The sequence below is a fragment of the Chlamydotis macqueenii genome, chromosome 21 (assembly GCF_036417535.1).
Source record: "Chlamydotis macqueenii isolate bChlMac1 chromosome 21, bChlMac1.mat, whole genome shotgun sequence".
NCBI lineage: Eukaryota > Metazoa > Chordata > Aves > Otidiformes > Otididae > Chlamydotis > Chlamydotis macqueenii.
This window is the reverse complement of record NC_141576.1, coordinates 4,649,281-4,671,926: the sequence shown is the minus strand read 5'-3', so window position 1 is coordinate 4,671,926 and position 22,646 is coordinate 4,649,281. Positions and strand designations below refer to the sequence as shown.

The 22,646-nt window shown below is 40.9% G+C and overlaps 1 protein-coding gene across 5 annotated transcripts in view; it reads left to right on the top strand.

Annotated features, from left to right (window-relative positions):
* RERE (arginine-glutamic acid dipeptide repeats) overlaps positions 1–22,646 on the top strand; it is a 191,711-nt gene that overhangs the window by 39,294 nt on the left and 129,771 nt on the right. For all 5 annotated transcript variants that reach the window (XM_086764391.1, XM_086764388.1, XM_086764390.1 and 2 more), the window contains exon 3: positions 3,496–3,566. In XM_086764391.1, the coding sequence (XP_086620517.1) occupies positions 3,496–3,566 (71 nt within the window). The remainder of the gene's footprint in view (positions 1–3,495; positions 3,567–22,646) is intronic.

Here is a 22,646-nt window from a genome sequence, read left to right as displayed (position 1 = left end):
TCACGTTATAGATAGTGAAAATCTACAGCAGCAAACTTCAAACTGATATGCAGCCTTGCTGTTCAGCATAGTTTCCTGTGATGATGTTGTCATTAAGACAAATAACAAGTGTTTACTAAATAATTGGTTAGCACTAACATTTTTGAAGGTTGTACTCCTGACCATGTCTCCTCTGCTCTAAAGCTCGAGTGTTATTAAAGATTCCTCATAAATCCGCTATGCGAGTTAACTCTTCCTCACCATTTCCTTTTCCTTTGCTTTTAAACTTAGAATTCTTTGCTCTAAAACTTCATTTAATGCATAAGCACAAAAATGTCTGTGAACACCTGCCTTTCAGAGTTAATTGTTTCACTCTGTAGTTGATTAGCTTTCTTCCCTTTGTTATTATCTCTCAGTTCTGTTGGGGTTGAGTTTACATCAGGTGGGGGCACCTGGTAAAGAGATGCCGGCTGTGTTGAAGCGAAATTCTTACTTTTGTTGGTATTTTTATGCTCAAAAGAGCTGTGCAGAAGTTTTCAAAAGAAGCCAGGACTTGTACGGAGCTATAACCACAGCAAGCATAGGGAAGGCCAGTAGTGATGCTGATAAAATTATTATTTCAGATTAATCCAGATTCTTATCCTGTGTCTTTGAGTCTTACTATCAAATAAGCAATAGACTTTCAGCTTAAAAAAAAAAAGCTGTTTTGTCAAGCTCATTTGACTTTATCCAATGCTGTTGCGAAGTTATTAGCAATGCAATTAGTGATGGCTGGAGAGTGGGGTGGTGGTGAAGCCTGTCTTACAATGGTGTCGCAGCTAGAAATGTGACACTTGGATTTACAGGCTTTGCTTCAGCTGGTTACTGCGGTTGTGTGAAAAACCAGCGGGAAGTGACTCCTGGTTTTACAAGGTGTAAGCATTTGAGAGGGTGCAGATGCCCTCCGTGAGAAGTCTACGTTCCAGGCCACCCTTCCTGCGCTGCTGCTGTCGCTTCGCCCTCAGTTCGTACTTCTCTGCTTCTGGTTGAGATGCTCCGGAGCAGATGATCTGTTCTGTAAACTCGTGCTCCTAAAAGCCCCTGATGCTTGAGTTCGCACAGCAAGGTTTCTGTGACGGTTGAAGCGATTGCTTTTAGCTGGCTTTCGTATTCTCTGGGGATGTAGCCCACAGTGAGCTGCGCTGGGCATTGGAGGAGTTTCTTCAGAAGACTGCTTGTCCAGAAGTGAAGGTGACCTGCCTGATTTGTAACTGCCTAAAGATCAGCGTCTTTTCCAGCCTAGATTGAAATCATGGGTCAGTATAACTGAGAAATACCTTTGCCTTTGGATTCCTTCCCTTGAACATGAAATTTTTAGCGATGCTGATCAGCAGGCTTAATTTGAGACTAGCATGACTGCTCTGCTGTTGTGATTTTGTAGTTAAAAAAAAAAAAAAGTTCAATGGGTAGTGCCTATAATGAGGATGCTGGAGGGCAACTGTTTTGCGTCTGAAATGCAGTATACCGGCTTTCAGGTAGAATTCTTCTGGGACTGGTTGTTTTTAGAAACCTTGACTACATTGCCTTGATGTACTGCTGGTATGGGACAAAATAAAGACCTGCTTGTAAAATATATGGAAAAGGAATGTAGGGAAAAAAATAGTTTCACACTTTGATTTTAAAGGACTGGTAGAAAAGCTAGAACTATTTCCAGCTTTTGTCACCGTTTGATCTCAGCATTGAGATGGAGAGGGATGTCATCTGATGTAAGCAGAACAAATCCTGTGGCTATGAAAGGCCCGTATGTGGGAAGGGTTTTTACGGTATGAAGCCTTGGACAAATTTCATTTCCTTGCTGCTTCCAAAAAAAAATAACCCACAAAAAACCAAACTCAAAACTGCAACTCTCGGAAATCTCAGCCTGCTGCCTGACTACTTCAGGCTGCAATTTCTTGCCTGTAAAATGAAGATATTGGTGTATTAGTAGAGTACTGGTACAGTGTAGCGTTACAGGGTATGACTGCTTGTACCCAAAAGCAGCAAGGCCAGGCCTGCAGGATGTAACACCCAGGGCGGAATTTGAGGAAAGGTGCTGACTGCATTTAGAGCTTGGTTTGCTAGCAGGATTTCTTTGATCCTAGCAAAACTTCAGTTTTCTGAAATGAATGAAGAGGGGGTGCTACACACCTCTGTCTCTCTTCAGAACGGATGTTTATGCTGCTGCCACGTTTAACATCAGGTGCGCAGCCATCTCATCCTGGCGTGTGCTGTTGAAGTGCCGTAAATGTGAAATGCTGACCCTTCTCCACCTTGGTTGGCGTAGTCACTAAGAATCTTTCTGCGCTTTTGATGGTCCTAAGGTATTCCTGCTGCAGAGCTGCTAAGTTTCTTTTAAATTCATCTTGAACTCCCAGTGGTGAGAGAATTCCTGAGTACAGGCTGGGTTTCAAATGATTAATGCAGGGTTTCTTTTTTCTTTCAGGAGGAAGATGTTTTATGGCTATAAACAGTGGCAGTGCATCCTTAGGAATGCTTTTTTTTTGTGGAGATGAGAACCAGAAAATGTTTGTCTTGAACAACTTCTAGGTTTTACGAGACACGAAGCAGAGTATTAATTGTGTTTGGAAATACATCTTGTAAAACTCTAAGGCTTTTCTGTAGAAATATGAATAGGTTCATGGAGAATCATTCATGGAATAGCTGGTGGTGTTTGTCTTCTGTCTTTGAACAGCAGTTATCTGTCTGAATATAAAGGGAGAACACAATGACTGTCCTTTAAATATTTGTTTGGCTTTGGGAGTAGCATCTTTGCCTTCTAGCAAGCTCTGTGTGAATTTTCTGATTTCTAAGGTCATTATCGTTAATCAGGCATTTTCTTCCCATCCATGCTGTCATCTTGTTCTGAGGCACAGCTTTTATTGCCAAGACTGTTTTTAATACAAGAGACTTTATTTTACAGCAACCTTACAGAGCCTGCTTGTCAAAAGCAAACAAAAAAAAATTACTCCGTTTCTATCACGTTAGATGTAATTTGAGAAAGCCCAGTCCCTTCCCTGAGGTAAATCTAATTTAGTTTGCTACATTTAATCTATGATTGGTTGCCTTGGTTTTCTTCTCAATTAGAAGAGAAAACATGTTAGTGTTAGGTTCTTAATAGCAAGCTAACCACGAAAGGTTTGATGAGTTTCCTGTCTTATTTTGATCTGGTTCATAGGTTGTGACCTGGTCACTTTTATTAACTAAATTCAGAATGGTCTTATGTGACTTCCTTTTGTTTTTCTAACAAAATGTCTATTCAAATCAATGTTAATTTTCATGCAGTTAATTCCCTTATTTATCATCACAAAGAATCTAGTTTCTATTTTTAGATCACACTTGGAATAAATTACATGTTATGCAAATAAAATGGTGGCTTAATGGTTATGCAAATAAAATGGTCTAAGCTTAAGTTGTTTCTTAATTTGTCCTGTTTTTATGTTGTTTCTTGGAGGTACAGAAGTTAATATCAATTATTTTAAAATCTTGTTTTTTTTAAAGATTGCGTATATATTGAAAGTCGCCGGCCGAACACCCCGTATTTCATCTGCAGCATTCAAGACTTCAAACTGGTAAGGAAAATTTTCACATCTCCTTTTCCCTGCCCCACTCTCCTGTGAGATGGCAGCATTTCTTAGTCTGGGTCTCTTCCTGTAGCTCCTTGCTCCTCTGAATAGATCTTTAACTGCTGCAACAGCAGCTGTTTCGCTGTTTAGACAGTGATCTATCCTTGGGATGGACTCAGTTAAGTGGGGTGTAGAGTTCAAGTTGTGGTCTAGGCCATTATAAGGTTTTGTAATCGACAGAGATACTGAGTTGTGTGTTTTTGGGAAATTGTGGCTAAGTGAGTTAAAGTTTTCCTGGGAAGTTAAATTTGGCTGTGCCTTTACCTCTGCTTTATATAGCACAGCTGTGTAAATAGGAACGCGTGGGCTGGCTTGTGGTAGTCTGTTTGTCTCAGCTGAAGGCTGAGGATGCCAAGAGTCTGGACCAATAGGATTTGGGAAAATATAAAATAACATTTAAGAATGCTTTAGCAATTTATTGTTTAAAAATGACAAGTCGGAGACCTGTGCAAGAACAAATTGGTTGAAGTTGCGGTTTGCCCCTTTTTATCTGAATTTGTAGGCTTGAAAGGTCAAATGTGTTCCTTCCCAGTGTGCTGTAGCTGCACGGAACACCACTGGCTGCTTGGGCAGTGCGGGGCTGGAAGCTGCTGCCTGTTGGACTCAAAGGGCACCCAGGCTTGTCCTGGATTTTGGGGTGCTTTGGGGACTGCAAGCAGGATATTTGGGAACTGTGACTGCTGATCGTCTTGCTGTTGCTGGTTTATGGAAGCTCTAATTGTGTAGTAAGCTGTCCTTCTTATCAATGCGTAGTCTACAGACGTAGGTCACCCACTGTCTGTTCCTATCGGAGTAGATCTTCCTTTTCCAAACATTCTTACTCAAGTCTTCCACTTTACTCCTTAAAAGCTTATACAAGACCACAGTGAGGGAGAACGTGAAGACTTTCTTCGATGTTGATGTCTTTTTTTTTTTTTTTTTTTTTTTAAAGGAGTTGTTGGATTTTAGTGAACAGGTCCCAGCAATGTGTTGAGCCCCAGTTGCCCTGCTGCACAACAGCAGGTGCTTTTGTGTCTGACTGGAATCGCAATGCGATAGTTCCCATTCCGGGCAGTAAGTTCCTGCTGAGCTGCATTAATTGCTCATGATAGGAACAACAAAAGCTGAAGCTTCTGTTTTCAGCATTGGTCTTGTACAACACATTAAAGCTGTTCGCAAAACTGTGGGGGAAGTGTGCTGCGTGTATTTTAGTACCTTGAAATTTTTTTGGACTGATTTCTCTTCTTGCAGTTTCAACATATGAAGGATATCACATCAGGGTTGCTGCCAATTTTGCTGATTTTTTCACATGGAGATTGTCATTGCTTTATGTTTACTTTTGTCTGCTCTGAGTTCTTTAATTTCTCTGTGAAATTTTTTTTGGTACTGATTTCATACATAAAAGGAACTTGTAAAAATGACAAAACAAAAAAAACCCTTGATGCTGATAGAACTAGCAAAAATGAATTGTCAACGTGTTTGTCGTTCTTGATTTTACTTTTGGGGGGAAGGGAAGATGTACAGTGGGAAGGACACTCGATTTCGCTTCTAGTGTGAGATATCAACAGGAAAAGAGTTTTGTTTTACCTTCAGCTAAATATGTCAAGTGAAGCAGGGATGTTAAAGTCAACAGCTTTGAAATGTCACCTACTAATTAAGTACTGATTATCATGTTGGTTGTCATAAAAAAAACCTTTTTGACTGAGTGCGAGAGTCTTACCCTGTGCTACCTTTTGTTCTAGGTGCCGTTCAGGCATAGGAGTTGCTGGTGATGGTTTTTTACTGACAAAACCAAAGAATGTAAGCTTACATTTAAAAAAGAAAGAGGAGGGGTTAAAAATGTCAAAGCAAATGCTGATACACGTCTGCTGTCCTGCAGGGTAAACGGGGCCGAGGCACCGTTCAGTTTCCCTCTTGAAGGAAACTGAAGTTTAACTTTTTCCAGTACGATCTTAAATAATAATTAGATATGATTTTATGTTTATTGCAGAAATAGAAACTGTTTCTATCAAATCTGGCAGTTTCTTCAAGTTTAGTGTTCAAACTCTCTCCATTTGACAGACGACCGGACGCGAAGAAGTCTGGTAAGGTTTGAGATGGTGAATCAAGCGATCTGTTAGTCTTAAATATGAACACTTACCGAATTTCCTTTTTCCCCGTAAGTAACTGTGAACACAAGCGGTGACTTCTGTGTGTTGGGGAGCTAAAAAGTTTCACTTTTTCTCAGTAATGGTGTACATGTAGAATATCATTAGCGATAAAGCAATCGGGAATAATTTCTCCTCCTTTAAAAGCTATTTATGGCTTAAAAGCCCTAAGAGTTGCTTGTCTTGAAAATGGGGTTGTGCAAATAGGGGGAGGAGGTTCTGTGTTGGTGCTGCTGTAGTAAATTTGAATGGAAGATGCTTCAGTAGCTTGTGGCAGCTTAAGTTTCTGATGTTTTGCTACAGCGTTGTGTTCTGGTTTTAGAATTGTTGCATAGCTGAGACTCATTTCATTGCTGAATTAATTTTCAAGAAACTAGTCAGTAAACTTTGTTTCATTGCCCAGGATGGTGTGTGGTATGAGGGGTACTGCAAGGAAAAAAAACTGTGTGTCTTTAAGGAAGGTTTTGTCTGTGTATTTTCTCCAGTGGAAGATGCCAGAGCAAGTACAAATACACTTCTTGTTATGTTGCCTTACCACAAAATGACAATGGATGTGAAAAAAATCGTCTAAATAGACACAATTCCTTTCTGGTGTGGTATTATTTTTAGAATCCAAGGAAACTCAGTGCTTGTTTTGGACCCAGACAAAGGGTTGAGATTCAGGAGTGAGGCAACAGTGAGTATTTTTAAGGCACAATGTCTTGGATCTCTCCTGTTATTTTTGTCTGTCTGAACTTTGCCTAAAAAAGCAGACGGATGGTATGCAGGCGCTGGGAACGAGTGAAAGCTCACTGCTACCTTTCAGCTGCTGGCTGCATGCTGAGATCTGAGCGCTGGCTTCAAACACCAGCTGCCTGTTGCAGGAGCCTTTCAGGTTCAAAAGTTTGGGAAGATTTCAGTATGGATGAGGGAAGGGATAGCAGGGAAAACATGCAGATATTTTAATTATTATCTGTTTTTCAATGAGTTAGAGGTGCAGTAATGGTCTAATTTATCCATTGAATCAGGTGCTTCCTTATACTGGTAAATGAAGTTCTGTTTTTAATATATTATTAAATATATTAAAATAGATTCTGTCTTCACCTAATCAAGAATTTTGCTGCAGTTTCTATAGTGGCCACTAACTGGGGTTTGCAAAATCTATAGTAAATTTTAGTTATTGCGTTAATTTTGACAGACGTTCTCTTTGCGTTGGGTCTGTGTGACAGGCTCGCTAGGACTGATGACCAGTGTCTTGTCGGGTACTTTGGTGGACACAGTGATCGTTTTCCTGGCAATTGGTAGGCATGTGGCAAACCATCTCCGCGGTGTTTGTAAGGTGTTCTGTGGGAAGTCTGTCCATCTTCAAGCGGTCAGCAGAATTTAGCATAAAAGTAATTTCGTTGACTGTTCTTTAAAGGCAAAAAAAATAGCTGCTAAACGCAATGTAGCCCAATCGAAACCAGATCAACTTGGCAAAGCTTCCTCTGTGCGGAGACCTGTTGAATTCCAGAGATGCACAGATCTGAAACAGCGCTGGATAAAAAAGCCTGCAGATTTCCAAACAGTGTCATTGGGTCAACTTTTTAATTATACCAGATATCTTCACTAGTAGGCTTTTGTCGTTGTTAATTTAGCTTTTATTAAGATAGCAATGATTTAAATGTCATTTAAATTTCTCCGTGGAAGTACTCAGGTGTAAGTCTAGTATGAGTGTCATCCACTGATGACAACAGAACTCGCAAGTGCCAAGAATGTGTACATTTTCATTTATAGACCTAAGTTAAACTTTTTTTTTTACTAGAAAGCTTGATTTCTGCCATGATAGATTAACCCGGATAGTTAACCCATTTTTGTTTAAGGGAAACAGCAAGAATTAGTGGAAAAGAACTGTAAGGTGGGAGTGGAAAGCGTTTCCTGTGAATGTCTGAGTTAGAAAAGGATATTTTATTTTTCCAGCTGCCTACAGAGACAAGTTGCTTGGGTAAAAATCACATGACGCTAGAGCAGACGTTCTCCAGAGCAAAAAAGACGTGTGGTGCGGATGTAAAAATAAGCAATAATGTTGCAGTAGCTCTCACACTATTTTGTTAGTTACTTGTGATGGTTTGGGTTTTGTTGGGAATTTTGCGGATCATTGTGAGGAGTAGGTTCTTTGAAAATGTGTTTTCTTTATAGTCTCAAATATGGAAATATTTGCTGTACTTGTGAATGTTGACTGTTAAAAGTGCAACTTCTTTTTCCTCCCCTTGGAGAAAATGATGGGCTGGTGGGTCATGCAAAGGGGGTAATGTGCCATAAGTGCTTTCCTCGTTCGCTTTACCAGTTCTGAATTATTGAGCTTAATACATTTTAAAACCGAAGTTGCCTTAGCTTATCAGAAGGATGCGAGATAGTTGGCTGTACTTTAAAAAGAACAACAACAACAACAACAAAAACCACCAACAAGTGGGTTGGTTTTTTTTACTAGATTTTTTTTTTTCCCCCTACTGTGCTGTTTGTGACCTGGAATTTTTTTAACCTCTCGTTAGTGCTAATTCATTTTGCTCTGGATTAATACTATCCTCTTTCAGGATTCAAGACCAGATTATCCTTAAGGACTTTGATTAGAAACAAACTGTGGTGAAGCAATGCTTAAATCTGGTTTTGGTTTATTACCTTACCAGTTTTTGTTGGTTATCACTTCTTTCCCTTTCATTGATGGTACCAAATATTAGTTCTCACTTAGTTTGAACTGTGTGCTCTCTTTTCTAACCTTGCTTTGTTCCTTGGGAACCACTTCTTTCCCTGTTTATTTTAAGCCTGTGTTGTTTATCTTACAATGTCAGTTACCTTATCAATATTTTATTTTTTATAAGAAACAGCAAAATATAAATGGGAAGCTGGAATATGTGGATGAAGCTTGTAAGAGGACATAATGTGACTTTAATACTACTTTGCCATAATTTGACTGTTGAACAGCTACAAGGAAAATGGTGTTTGGCAGAGTATTTGGGGTTATTTTACTGTTGATTTTTTGTTGTAGAACGGTGTTACAGCTTGGGGGTTAAATGACACAGACAAGTCAATAAAATGGAAGCAGTTAATGCTTAGGTATGTGTGTTTATCTTTCCCACATAAGTTTTTCTGATTTTTTTTTTTTTTTTTTTCTGTGAGAAAAGATTAAGGTTGCTTACATCAAGAGATGCTTCCTGTACATCGGTCTGGTGCTTTTGACTTAATTCCACAATAGTCCCACTGCGTTTCTAACAATGCAGTTGACTGAACGGCAGCATGCTGCTGTCATAAATACAGATTTGCTGTTCATCACAAAGGTGTGGAAGCAGATTTTTTGTTCACTTGAATTCTGCATGAATCAAAAATCTTAAAGATCTGCAGACTTCACAAAGTGTATCTTAAATATTTTCTGGTGCTACAAATTCGTTGATCAAAGCTTACACAGCAGAGCAGTGACGACTGAGTCACGTTTTCGTTGGCAGTGAGGAGGGGCGAATTGTCTGCAGACCTAAAGTTTTGAACTTTAATAGTTCTGAAATAAGTAGCTGGGAATCTAACGTTGCTTCATCCCCCCAATGCTAATTTTCCAGAAGTGGTAAGATGTCACTTACTGCACGCAGTCCTTCAGAAGCGAGCCTGACTTCAGTTACTTATCCTGTTATTGCTGTCTCGGAATTGAAATCTAAGCTCTGCTAAGAATAAATCAAACCTGGTCAGAATCACTTTGATCTCCTTGTTCTGAGTTTCTGGCGGAAGAATAATAGTATTTGGAATTTCTTGAGGAAATAGCTGAGGATCTGCTCAGCAATCATGTTGCTCTTTCACACACCAGTGCTTTTTGCTGCTTCATTCCACCCAGCTCCCTCCTCAAAACAAGTCTTTTTTTTTTTTTTGTAATTGAAGAAGGCTGTGTTTTGAAAATTGAAGTTCTCACTGAATTTCTTTTTTTGGATCAGGCTCTTTGAAGAAACAGATTTTGATTCTCATCAGACTGAGTATATAGCTTCATAGCTACAGTTTTTAATGAAATAGTAGTATTTTGTGGTTTTCTGTTGTACTTTGAATCTTGACAGATTCTTTACATCACAATCAGTGTATTATAAACAGTGAAATTTCTCTTCAGCTCTTTGTTAATGGTTAACAAGTCCTAAAATTCAGTCCATTCTCTTATCTTAATTAAAATGTCGATTGTGATTACTTCCAGATGGTGAAAATGTGACTGAGGCATATGAGAAAATGCAATTTATATGCTGAAGTTCAGTTACTATGCATGCATGCTGGTCACTGAGGTGGCTTTTGATGCTCTTTTGCCCAGGACCCCACCGAACTGGAAGGAAGCATCTTGCAGTGCTGCAGGCTGGGGAGCAAGGCAGTAGGTAGCGCTGGCTAACAGCTGCTCGATGGGCCTTCCAGAGAGGCATGGCGAGGTGTCTTAGAAAATCCTCAAGGATATAATTTTTAGGTATGGAAACCTGTGCTGTATGAAGCCAAGGATCACCCTGCTGCCAGCTCTTCCTGAGCGGCTTTCTGCTGAACGCCTGCTGTTGTGGACAGGCGCTATCCCTTACTGGCCAAGCGTTGTCCTTCGTGAAGATGCGTTCACAGTAACGTGAACTTGGCCGTGGCGCTGTGTTTCAGTAACCATTTCCTAACACAGATACACACGCACACCCCTCCAGTTAGGTAAACTAAACCGGCTTTAGGGAGAGCTCTGTGACATGATGTGAGTGAGAAATCCAACAAGAGAATTCTTTACAGGTCAACAGAATTTAAGCAAACATTTCTATCTCTGCAGAGGAGCACAGACAGGACACATCGTACCAAGCTCTTGATCTGCCGAGCGGTGCGACCTGCTTTCTCAGGAGCTAGTAGCAGCTGTTTTAGTGGACTGTGAGCAAAACCAGCCTGCTGTGTTGGCTACAAGATTGTTCTATCCTGGTAAAACTCTTCTTCTCCCCTTAAATAACCAACTCTTGGCTTAAATATGTGACACAACTGTAGTAACTTTATTTCTAATGTGAATATGTTAATTGTATAGTGCATCTAAAACCATGCGTATCCGGCTTTGGTTACTCCTCTCAACGTAAATATTAAAAGTAGTAAAGAGCCATGAATATTGGAAATACATTTATCTGTATGCAGAGATCAGTAGTAAAATCGGTTGTTGAATATTAGTGTTTTGGGAGAAAGAAACAAGACACAATGCAGAACTTAACTAAGTTGTAACTTCCATCCCAAGGAAGATCACAGTGATGAGAAAACAGCTGGTCACAGAGCATTACACTTCGGAGTGTATTGGATATAAAGTTCTGATTAATTGACTGAAACCAAGGCAGTTCCAACTTAAAAGGGGAAAAAAAGATGCATCTACAACGAAAGAGACAGTGGAAGTATTGTCCAAGAAGTTGATACGCTTTTCCTCTGCAGTAACAAGTAGAGGTGAAGTGAGAAGTGAAGTAACCAAGAACAGCAGCAACAAAACCGAGGGGTGGTAACTGACAGCCCAGAGAAACCCGTCGCTGCTGGTTACAACAGGGTATCTCTGGCCATCACACAGGCTAATTCGTACAGATAGAACAGATCTTGCAAATCTACGCTCTAATCCTGTCATTTAAACCTTTCGTGGTATGGATTTCCAGTGTTTGAGAAATAAGGCCAGATTTCCCTTTTAAGGTTTTCTTTTTCCAGAGAGACAGAACCCACCAGCAAATGGATTTCGGCAGCGTTCTTCTGATTGATCATATTTTGACTTGATTTCGTGTCACATTTAAAATGCTAATGGGCTGCACTTTGAATCTGAGCATGAGAGAGAAACTTCGAAATGGAAAATGGGTGGATTTGCCGTATAAAAGAAAATGTTATTAATTGTGCTGCAGTTGCCCTTTGTGCCTGTGTGTTTACTTGATTGGAGCATCTTGACTGTGGTGCTTTCTCCTTGAAGCCTGATTTGAATTGAGCATACAGCTGGATTGCCCCAGGGCCTTGTAACAATTTATAGTCTGGATGGAAAGGCAGAAGTGCATAAAAAGACAGTTGTGAAATGCCGCTAGTGCCCTGTAATAGAAAATCTGTGTATGATGACCTTGTCTGGATGGGCTTCTGGGATCATTTCACCGTGACCCAAAGGATTATAAAATGGAAAGTATTGCATCTTACTCAGAATAAAGAGGAAAAATTAAAAGAAATCTGTTTTTCTAAATGATGTAATGTATGCTTTCTCTCCTTTGCGTGCTTCCTGCATGTGGCCTTGCATTTTAGCAAGCATGTTAAAATTACATCTGTTATCCTCTGCGCTTTCACAGGAGCTAGTGTTTTTGAATGCAGATATCTGGGTGAGGTTTCTGTAGCCACAAGCATTTATGTATTTAAAAGCCGCGTTCTGTTTGTAGACGAATTGATGTTCTGTTCCTGAACTGCAGCTGAATTAATTTGTGGCTAATTTTTCCTGGCCAGTTATGAGACAGCATGACCTTTCCTTTCTGGTGTGGAAAAAAATACTGATTAATATAGATTCTGGCTTCTCCAGATTCATCTCCCTTTCTACAGGAAGAAAAGACTGAAAGATTTTCTTGCTACTCGAAGCCTTTGCTAGAAGCGCTGTCCCATGGATGCTCAGTCCTGCTTCGGCACGGCTGAGTTTGCTGGTGAGGTACGGAGCAGCCTTGCTAATAGAGAGGAATGAGGCGTTTGAAGGAGCGCTGAATTATTTAAAATAAAAAATTTAGTCTGCAAATGAGATAGGCTTTTATGTCTAATGTGAAGCAGATGGAAAGGCTGCTGTGATTAAAGTGGGGCATGTGTGGGGTGGGAGATTAGTATGAAAATGTGGGTACGGGGGCTTTGAAAGAGGTAGCGAGGAATGATGAAGAATCGGAGGTGACAGTTTAAGGATTGCATGGCAGGAGCTGCAGAGTGATTAAATTCACTGATGCTGTCATTGAGCCGTAAGGCTGAAGATAACATTCTCTCCCTGTGCTGAAAACAAGAATCAATACCAACTCCTTGACAGGGGCTAAATTATTAAATAGAGCCTTTCTCACAATGTTTCATTATCTGGGATTTACCTCTGCTGGCGATTTGTCAGCAGCGCAGGGAGATTTGCTGGGCATTTTGTATTAAAATCATTCCGGATGCATATGAATCTATTTTGATAGCTCCCTTTCTTTTTGCAGGGCTTCTCTATAGGTTTTTTTTTTGTTTGCTTTTGCCCAGATGACACTTTGAGTTCTCACACAGATACTAAGCTGTGGTACAGTAGGGTTAGGTCCTGTCACGTACATGTAACAGAAAAAAATATTTTTGTAGTAACAGGCTGTTCTTCAAGCGCTAAGTTGATTTGCTTGCTTTCAGTGTGATGAATTAGCCAAGAATTTGAAAAGTCTTTCAGATGAGAATTCAGAATTGAAGAAAGAGGTGTGAGGCTGCTCTGTGGATTTATGGGTATTGGAGTTTTACTGAACTTGGTTGAGAAATCTAGCAGCATTCTTTTCATTTTGCTGTGTACCTTCTGAACGCAGAGCAGAAACCATCCGTTCTGAAGTAGGTAAACCAGCTTATCTTGCATTCCCAAAGCGCACAGGGCTGCGTGAAGACCTATTTAGACCTGGCTGATGCTGGCAGAGATCTGTAGTTTCTTCGGTATCGTTATTTTGTCAAGTGGAAAGTGGGGGTTTTGGTTTTGTTCTTCTGAGTAGCTTTGATAATGTAGTGCACCAACGCAACTCATTTAATTTATACAGAGTGACAATATGTCACAATTGTATCATTATCTTTTGGAAAGGGAGAGACTATTCGTATTTGGGGATTTAAAACAGATGGTAGCTTTGTTAAGAGTAAGGATTAAACAGCTGGAAGCTGGGACTTACACGTACGTATTTTAGGGCTCAACTCAGCTCTTCCTCCAATTCCTGTCCGTACGGCCTAGATCTTTACCACTGAAATCCAGACCTTGCAACTTATGGGCTACATCTGAAAAAAAAAAAAAACAAAACAAACCACAACCAAACCCCAGAATAATCTACAGTTCTTTTTCATCTGATTACCCTGTTTGTTTTTGCACCACTGGGCATTCAGAAGGCCAGCAGTCGGAATTTGCATCGCTGGCTTCGTGCCACGTGGAAAATGAAAGCCTGTCTGGAGGCTCCTGAGGATTCACCCCCAGCAAAAGCTCGGAGAGCTGGGTCGCTGGCCCCAGCGAGCAGCTGCTGGAGCACTCCTGCAAGAGCGGAGCTGTGGGAACATCCTGCGCCGCTGCCGGTGGCGAGATGCTGGGCTGCGTGTGCACCACGTCATGTACGCGCTCTGAGAGAGAACATGGCGGGCAGCGCCCTAATCCGAGCTGATGGTGCTTGTCAGCTTGTTTTAAATCAGAAAATTGCTCCCGTTCACTGTGAAGCTGTTTTACTTGGAGAGCCAAGTTCTGTATAAAACAGAAAAGGGAATTCTAAGAATTGCAAGGGGACAAAAATAGGACTGAATGTGAAATCCGAGGCTCTTTCTGAATGCAGAATTGCTGTTGTGTTATTATTCCTAATTTTATAAATATGAAAGCAGGAATCACAATTGGTACAAATGCTGTGAACGACACACCCACCCCTACATCTGGCTGTGAGCTATGGACAGAACCAGTGAGTGAACAGGGAAAAACAAGAATATACCGCTCACAGTTGTGGAGTATAATGGGAATTGCTTTTCCTGTACTGTGTTATCGAGAGGGACGTAATTTGTACATGAGAACATGTGGCATAGCAGCGGCTTAATTGTAGATACAGGAATAATGGAATTTATTATCTATAATTTTATATTTGTATAATTGACTTGCCCGTATTTTTAGGGTTTTTAGCCCCTTTGTCATGATAGTGTAATCTTCAGACTGCTTACCCAAAGCAAACCAACTACACCTGGTGTTGAGATAATTGGCTGCTAAATAAATCAGTTGAAAATAGGAAGAAAAAATTATTTTTAGCTTTTAGGGAAAAAAAAACCTGTATTAAATGGTACATTAGCTGCTTTACATGTAGCAAGAGCAAATGGAGTTAGAATAAATTTAGCCATGTCCTCTAGTGTGGGATAGTGAGGGCATCTGTCATGTTTAATCATGCTTCTGACCTTTAGGATTATTGAAGTTGAAATTTTCTCTCTGGTCATTTGGGGGTACTTGAGCACTGTCAGATTTCTTGTGGCTGTCCTAAATCTCCAAAGATACGTTGTTATGCTTTATAAGCTGGGGAAGAGAATTCATTAAAGAAATTTGTTTTCCTGCTTTCAGAATGGTTTTCCTTAAGGAATGTGAAATGTCACCGTGGTCACTAAACTTCAGTGTGTCCCTCATCCCTCACCGTTTCCTTACTTGCCTTTTGCTGGGAAAGGACAACCTCACTGATGTGCTTCGGATTGCTCTTCGAGGCAGTGGTAACGCTTTTGCGATAATAAGATGCTCAGTGTAGCGTGTGGAGGTGTAGGACAGAAGAAACATCACACCGTCAGCTACCCGAAGTGATACCTGTGTTACCGTAGCTGTGAGGCTGTCGTAGCTGCGCTGCAGGGATGGTTAAGGGCAGCTCAGATCCACAAGCATCTTGCTAGGCTTCTAAGTCCTACCTGGATGCTTAAAAATAGAACATGCGGAGAAAATAATCATCTGTAAGGTGTAAAATAGACATCTTGTATTTTCCAGCTGCGTTGGAGAAAGTATAATTGAGTTGTAGTGGAGTTCAGTTACGGAAAACGTGGCTGAGACTGCTGAAATAAAGGTTTTTGTCCTAAGTGCTGCAGAATAGCAGTGCGTGGTTGAAGGCAGGAGGTGGCAAGTGTTGGTAGAGAAATCTCTGCGTCTGAATCTGTGTGGAGATGTGAGTGTCATCAGAAGTCTCTGTTCTTCCTTCCTGACTCCATACTGAGTTGATTGTGCTCTTTCTTCGTGTTTTACCTGATTTCCTTAAGATTTCAGGACTTAGGATTTCCTTACGTTTTCAGTATGTTCTTGAAGGCAAGTGATTATTTGCTCTGTCTTGGTAAATCTGAGGTTGGTACACCACACGATGTCAAAAGGTGTTGATTTCGTGTGGATTAAGAAATACTTGGAAAGGTGTCTGTCCGAGCAGGCTGCTGGCGACCGGTACAAAACGCTGGCGTGTGGAAGGGAAAATGGTGTAGCTGCTCTGTGTTCTGTTTGAGTGGCAGGACAGGCGATGCATCTCCCTTTTTCTATACAGACACGGAAGAAGCCACTTGAGGAAATGCTCCAAGTCAGCTCCACCTTGTGACTGCCTGATAGAGCTTCAGGTCTTCTGCAGATTCTTTTTTTCTTCTCTGCAGCAGGCAGGCGTGAGCTCTGTGTGCTACCTGGGGCCTCTTTCGAGAGCGTAAACGGGGCTGGGGGCTGGCTGGCCGCCTCTCTGCGTGGGCCTGAGACGTTTTGGGTAAATGAGAGAACCGGTTCTTCTCCCTGCTTGGGACCTGGCGCTTGGGATGTGATGGATGCGCGTTCTTGAGTCTGTACTCACCGAACACTAATCCATGGAGAATCTGAACTTGTAGTTTTGATTAAAGTGATTGATTTTTAAATCAGCCTGAGTTCGTTTTGGGCCATTAGAGGATATTTGAAGGGAAAATAACTCTTTAATTAAATTAGTAGTGCATAAGTATCCTGCTCTGCTTTCTAAGCAGAACTTCTGTGGTATTTTTAGTCTTATTTCTTTTGGTTTTGTGGCACATTTTAAGGTTAAAAGCAATGCAGAGTTATTAAAACAAAGAAATCTATGCTAAGCAAATCTTAAACTTTATTTGAACTCTTTTTCATTTGGGAAAATGTACAAGTGGTGGTGTTCTGTAAAGCAATTCTTGTTCCTTCCACCTGTATGTACTGGTAATATATCTCATGTAAGGAATGCTGGTTAAAACAACAAACTGCCTCTCCCTTTTATTTATAAAACATCCTTTTTAAAATACCAAGATACCGGTTGTAATTATGGGATAAAATATAAAGCAGACGTCTATCCAAATATAAGGACCCTTCTCAAAAATAAACTTCTGACAGTAAAAGTTCTGAGAGTGATGCTATGAAAATAAGTATTTTTCAGCAATTGCCATTTTAGTAACAAATTGTGACCGTCAGATATAAAATTCAGTTGAAGATGAGCTGTATGAAATGATCTATTGGCCTGAGCAACGTGCGATGAAGAATCACAAGAGGCAATACCTCTTTTTCCCATTTCCTAACAACGAAGAGGAGGTGCAGAGAAACCCCCCGTGACTAACCTATTTGACAGCTTAGTTTGCTGAAGCAAAATTCCATGCATTGTTTGCATTTTATGAGCAGTAACAGGAATTGTGTGTTCACTGCCTGGTGTGTCAGGTACTTCGTTCCTCAGGGGACGGTGTGTTTTTAGCATCCTGCTTTAAAAGAGTCTCACTCTCGTCGGAGCCAGGTAGCAAAGCTGGAGGGATGGTTACGTTTCCAGATACCCTCTGCTGTCAAATCAATCATTTGACTAATTTGCTTTTTATGTATAAAACTGAAACAGCACAATTGTAGAGATGTGTGTATTGCTTCTGGTTATCAGTATGCTTTCATGATTTTCTTAATGTATTTTTGCGGTTGTCTAGGTAAGTGAATCTTCATGGCTGTGCTCAGGTTGGTTTTTTTCGGTGTTTTTTTTTTTTTTTTTTCTTCCCCTCCTTCCTTCTTTAGGTCTGTAAACATCTTAGAAATACCTAAAGAGTGAGAGAGGTCAAAGAGGCATCCTAAACTAAGCCTAATGTGAAGCAGCTCTTTGGACGCTGCTGGAGTTTTAAGCCAGTTGCAGTTTTGCTGTAAAACCCTGGGTAGAGGGAATGGCTCAGTTTTAGGATGCATGTAGGATCTTTGGGGCAAGTGTTGGATTCAGCTTGTATGACAACACAGCAGACTCTAGTCTAGGATATTGTAAATAAGATTTCACAAGCTGTTAAGAAGGCTGTTCTGTTTCCAAATTCCTTTTGCCTCATATCAGACATATCATTAGGGTTGTTGAACTTTTAGATCTTGCTCATCCGGATTTCATAGCTCAGCATTTGAGCAAAGCTGTGTGTTTTCTTTTAGAGCGGAGACCTCCCTGAGGTGGGTTCATTACTAGTCACAGTCAGTGTGAGGGTTTTGGCAGGTCAAATAATGAATTTAGTTCCTTACAGCACTGGATTTTAAAGGTGCTGTTGCTGGCCACGTCTCATACTGATCGCTGTGGGGAGAAAAGGTTCATTCCTTCTGCTGTGGTTTGCAGTTGGAGAATTCCAGTGGATGTCTGGTTCGGAGGGGCTTTATTTCAAATGGCCTAACACTGCCAACGCGCTTTTATGCTTCATATCCTAATTTTGCTGGGAAAGCTAACTAATGCTTTACGGTGAATGAACATCCTGGGAAGTCTGTGTCCCACGTTTATGACCTGGTGTAATGTGCATCTTCACAAACTGTGTTAAGTGTCTAAGAAAGGCTAGAGTAGCTGCAGAGTAAGATATATGCAACTTCATCTACGCAACAGTGCTTTCGTGTATGGAGAAGGCTCTTGATCAGAGTTACGGCCACTTGACAGCTTTCCCAATTTGTTTACAAGTAACTGGGCAGTAGAAAGAGGAGTAAATGTAGCATCTGTATGTTCGGTGTATAGAGAAGAAGAAAATGGGAGGGAATGGGTAGGATGAGGTTTACACATAACCTTGCAGAAGGAAAGGAGATAGAACATTAATGGTAGGAATGTTAGAGAAAGGAGTTGCAGCTGTTTACACCCTACTGGCTACAGACATCTCTGGAATATTCGATTTATGGAAAGAATGAAGTAATTAAGATAAAAGAATATACATGATTCACTACTGTGAAATAGAAAGCCATAATTTATTCTTTGTATCTACTGTAGTTGTGATTAGTGACCTAAGGCTGTTGAGCTTCTTCATGGATTGCGAAAACGCTGTGACAGTTTTCAAGGGAATTGTTCTCTTTGAGTTTAAAGAGATGAAAATGGGCCTGCTAACAAGGACCAGCTTCAGTATGGGCTTTCACAGTCTTCATGTTAAAAAAAAAAAAAAGGGAAAAAAGGTCAATTGGATGCTTTGGTATGTCTGAACCTTAGCCCCCAGCCAGGCAGAAGGGGTATAATATCTACTGTCACACAATGTGTGCCAACCAGTCTGCAGAAAGGTGGTGTCTTGCTTTTCAGAATGTCTGTGGCTGAAAAGCTTGAGAAATGCGTTTTCAGAAAAGGGAGCTATTATTTGGTGTTAGTTTTCTGGTTTTCCTGTGTTGCAGTGTTTCACGTATTACAAAATTGTTTGTAAAGCGAGGAATTTCTGCTCTCTGTGCCGTGCTCATGATCAAAGATTATCATCGTATCATTGCCAGTATGGACTGTGATCGAGTGCTTTCCTGTGTTAACTGAGGCAGATTTGTGGGAAAAGATCTGAAAACTGGGTACTGATTTTTGGATGTTTCTATGCGCTTTTCTGAGCCCTCAGAACATTCTTTCAATATAAAATGTTGGAGTTTTGAAGTAGTTTGGGCCTGTAAGCCAAAAACTTCACACTTTGAAGTGCAAGATTCCATGAACTGTGGTAAAACAGCATCAATCTTTCATCTGGGATCTGCGGCTGTCACGATGCTCTCTGCAGTCTTCCGGTGTCACCTGCTCCTGCCTGTAATTCTGTGCACTGTGTAGTCTTCACTCCCGGTTAGGAAGGCCGTGTCCGTCGGACGGGCTCCGTTCCGCACACGTGGACTGTTCTGGGTGCTGGAGAGGGCTAGTGCAGTAGCTTCAGCTGGTGTTTCATGCGGAGAGGTGGTTAAACCAAGGGTGCTAGTTGTCTGTAAAGATACTGGGCTGGGAGAATAAACAGCTGGGAGCGTCTCGGGAGCATGCCTGCGTTTGAAATACACTGACTGTGCAGTAAGTATTTAAATTAGAGCTAATATTGCATTATATTAAAGACTTATTACTCATTGGAAAGGGAAAGCACTTGTAGGACAAATGCTATGGCTTACATTACATTAGTTTAAGTGTTGGAAAGTGAATTTGTCAGTGTTGCTTGTGCCAGTGCATGAATATTTTCTGTCACTTTTCTAAGGTAATAAATACTGGGGTGGCTCCATGCATTACAGAGTCAGGCTCCCAGTGAGCTAGGACTCTTTTAATTCCCAGTTCCAAGTAGTACAGGAGATCCCTTTCAGCCTGGAAGTGTTAGAGCGCGTGTTGTGTTCCCTGTGCCAATCCGTGCAGCCAAATGCCTGAGCTTGTGACAAGGAGAAATCGGAGAAATGGTGTGGCCAGAGATCGAGACAATTCCACAAGCTTCTCAGATACTTCCTTCAGTGCTGATTTAGGTAGGCTCCTCCCTGGAACGTATGCGTCGGGGAGGGAGAGCGCCTGGTTTTATTACATAATCTTTAACTCTTCCCCCTGCCACCCCCAAGTGAGAGTCCTGGTAAGCAGTTGGAAGAGCTGAGCTCATGGTGATTTTAAAAAACAATTTTAAGTCATGCTGAGAAGATTGTATTTGGTTAAAGGAAACTAATCTAAATAATGAGCTATCTCTAAAACAGTCAAATAAGATTTTATGCAAATTTCCTGAATAAGTTTTAGTCACACTTGGTTAGAGTGTTTTGATATGGTTTATGAATTATTTTTTTTTTCTTTTTTGTAAGGTACTCTGACAGGTTCTGCAATTATAGGTAATGGTTGCACACAGAACTCTTCATCAGGTATCCTGTTGCTTTCAATAAGTCTGTTAAAAAAAAAAACAAAACAAAACCAAACTATGATGATAACGCTTTGTATAAATCCTTGTGCCCAGGCTAATGGGAAAGTATAAACTTTCAATAAGATTACATGATGATTTCTGAGTCAAGCATTTCAATTTGGCAAAGGGGGGTTCCATCCACTGCCTCTAGTAATAAAGTCATTAATTTGAGTTCTACAGGAGGGTTGAATGGCTTATGGAACTACTAGTTGGTCTCAAAGCATTCTAGTTCTGGGTCTCTGACTGAAATAACACCTTTACTTTTTAAAACGGGAGCTATTAGTGCCTTCATTTGTTCAAGTTGTAGTGCTGTGAGGAATATTGCCCAAGGCAAATGCTTAGCCTCAGAATTGTGTATTAGCGTGGCTGTCTGTATTCGCTTTAATCGTAATTCAAATGGGAGTGCAGATGGTGTCCCTGATGTGTGTCCTGTATGTTTGAAAGGCAGACACCTTTATTTCAGAACTCCTTTTCCTGTGCTTCGTCTTTGTTGTCTGCATGTTCATGCGTGAGTTTCAGCACCTGAGAAAAGGTTTTGTCCTTTGTACCTTCCTCCCAACTTTTCCTTTGAGTGTTTGTTTTTTTTTTTTCTTTAATACCAGGTAAATGCACCCATTTTTTTTTTCTCCAGTGTAGTTATTTCTGATTTTAGCATTTTCCATATCTAGCTGGTTCCAGATGAATGGAGGCCATCTTTCCAATCTCCAGGTCCAGATTAAATTGCAGCCTGTGGACCTGGTTTGGGGTATACTTATTTAGTACGGATTTACATATAAATACAAAGAAAAAATATGAAGTCTAGTGTTGCTAATTCTAGCTATTGATATTGTGGCAGACAGCAGCAATCTGTATTGGAAATTTGAAATATGGAGAAAATAGGAGAAACTCTTCTGGTTTAAAATGTTGGCTTTTTCTGTAACACGGTGTTAGGTGCAGTTTCTTAGAGGATGTAAATGTTTAAGTGACTGACCATTTCATAAGCAAATGCTTACATGGGCTGAGAAGCTGGACAAGGAAACATTTACGTTCCAGGAATTTGTTTTCCAAATACACTTTGTTTCCTCATAGGAGGAGCATTTGGTGATGTGGTGAAATAGCCGAGTCACAGGATCTGACTGATCAGTCTTTTCTTTTCTTTTTTTCTTTTTTTTTTTTTTTTTTTTTTTAAACCTGCTTGTTAGCAGAGCAGGCCAGTTTACAGAGGTGCTTTCATTTTTCCTGTCATAAAATTCCCCTGACTATCAGGCGATATTCTAACAGCGATATGACTGTTTGAACTCTGTGCTGGGTTTGCAGAGCAAACTATCTCCTGCTTGTTTTATTCTTTCAGCTCTTGGCATCTCTTTGTTAAAAGGTAAACCCCTTAGTGAGATGTTAAAGAAAATGTGACCTCTTGATATTTAAAAGGTGAGAAATCTCTTTAAACTGTATATGATACCTTGCCAGCAGCTTGAGGGAGGGGATTTTGCCCTTCTGTTCCGCTCCCATGAGACCCACCTGCAGCACTGTGTCCAGCTCTGGAGCCCCCAACGTAAGAAGGACATGGACCAGTTGGAGAGGGTCCAGAGGCCATGAAGATGATCAGAGGGCTGGGGCACCTCTGCTGTGAGGCCAGGCTGAGAGACCTGGGGCTGTTCAGCCTGGAGAAGAGGAGGCTCTGGGGAGACCTTAGAGCGGCCTTCCAGTGCCTAAAGGGGGCTGCAGGAAAGGTGGGGAGAGACTCTTCAATAGGGCCTGCTGTGATGGGACGAGGCGTAATGGTTTCAAAATAGAGGGAGGTAGATTTAGATTGGATATTAGGAAAACTTTTTTTTACAATAAAGGTGGCAGAACACTGGCCTGGGTTGCCTAGCGAGGTGGTGGATGCCCCATCCCTGGAAACATCCCAGGCCAGGTTGGCCGGGGCTCTGAGCAACCTGGTCTGGTTGGAGATGTCCCTGCTCCTGGCAGGGGGCTTGGACTGGGTGGGCTTTAACACTCTCTCCCAAACCATTCTGTGATTCTATGATGTCTTCAAATAGTCCCACCGCTGTGTGCTGCCTGTTTTAATGGAAGTGATAAATACTGCGGCTGGTGGTGCTCAGATTCAAGCTATATACTATAAATAACATTTAATGGCAAATGTCAGGCGTAGTCTGAATGGTATCTTCATTTCAAGTGT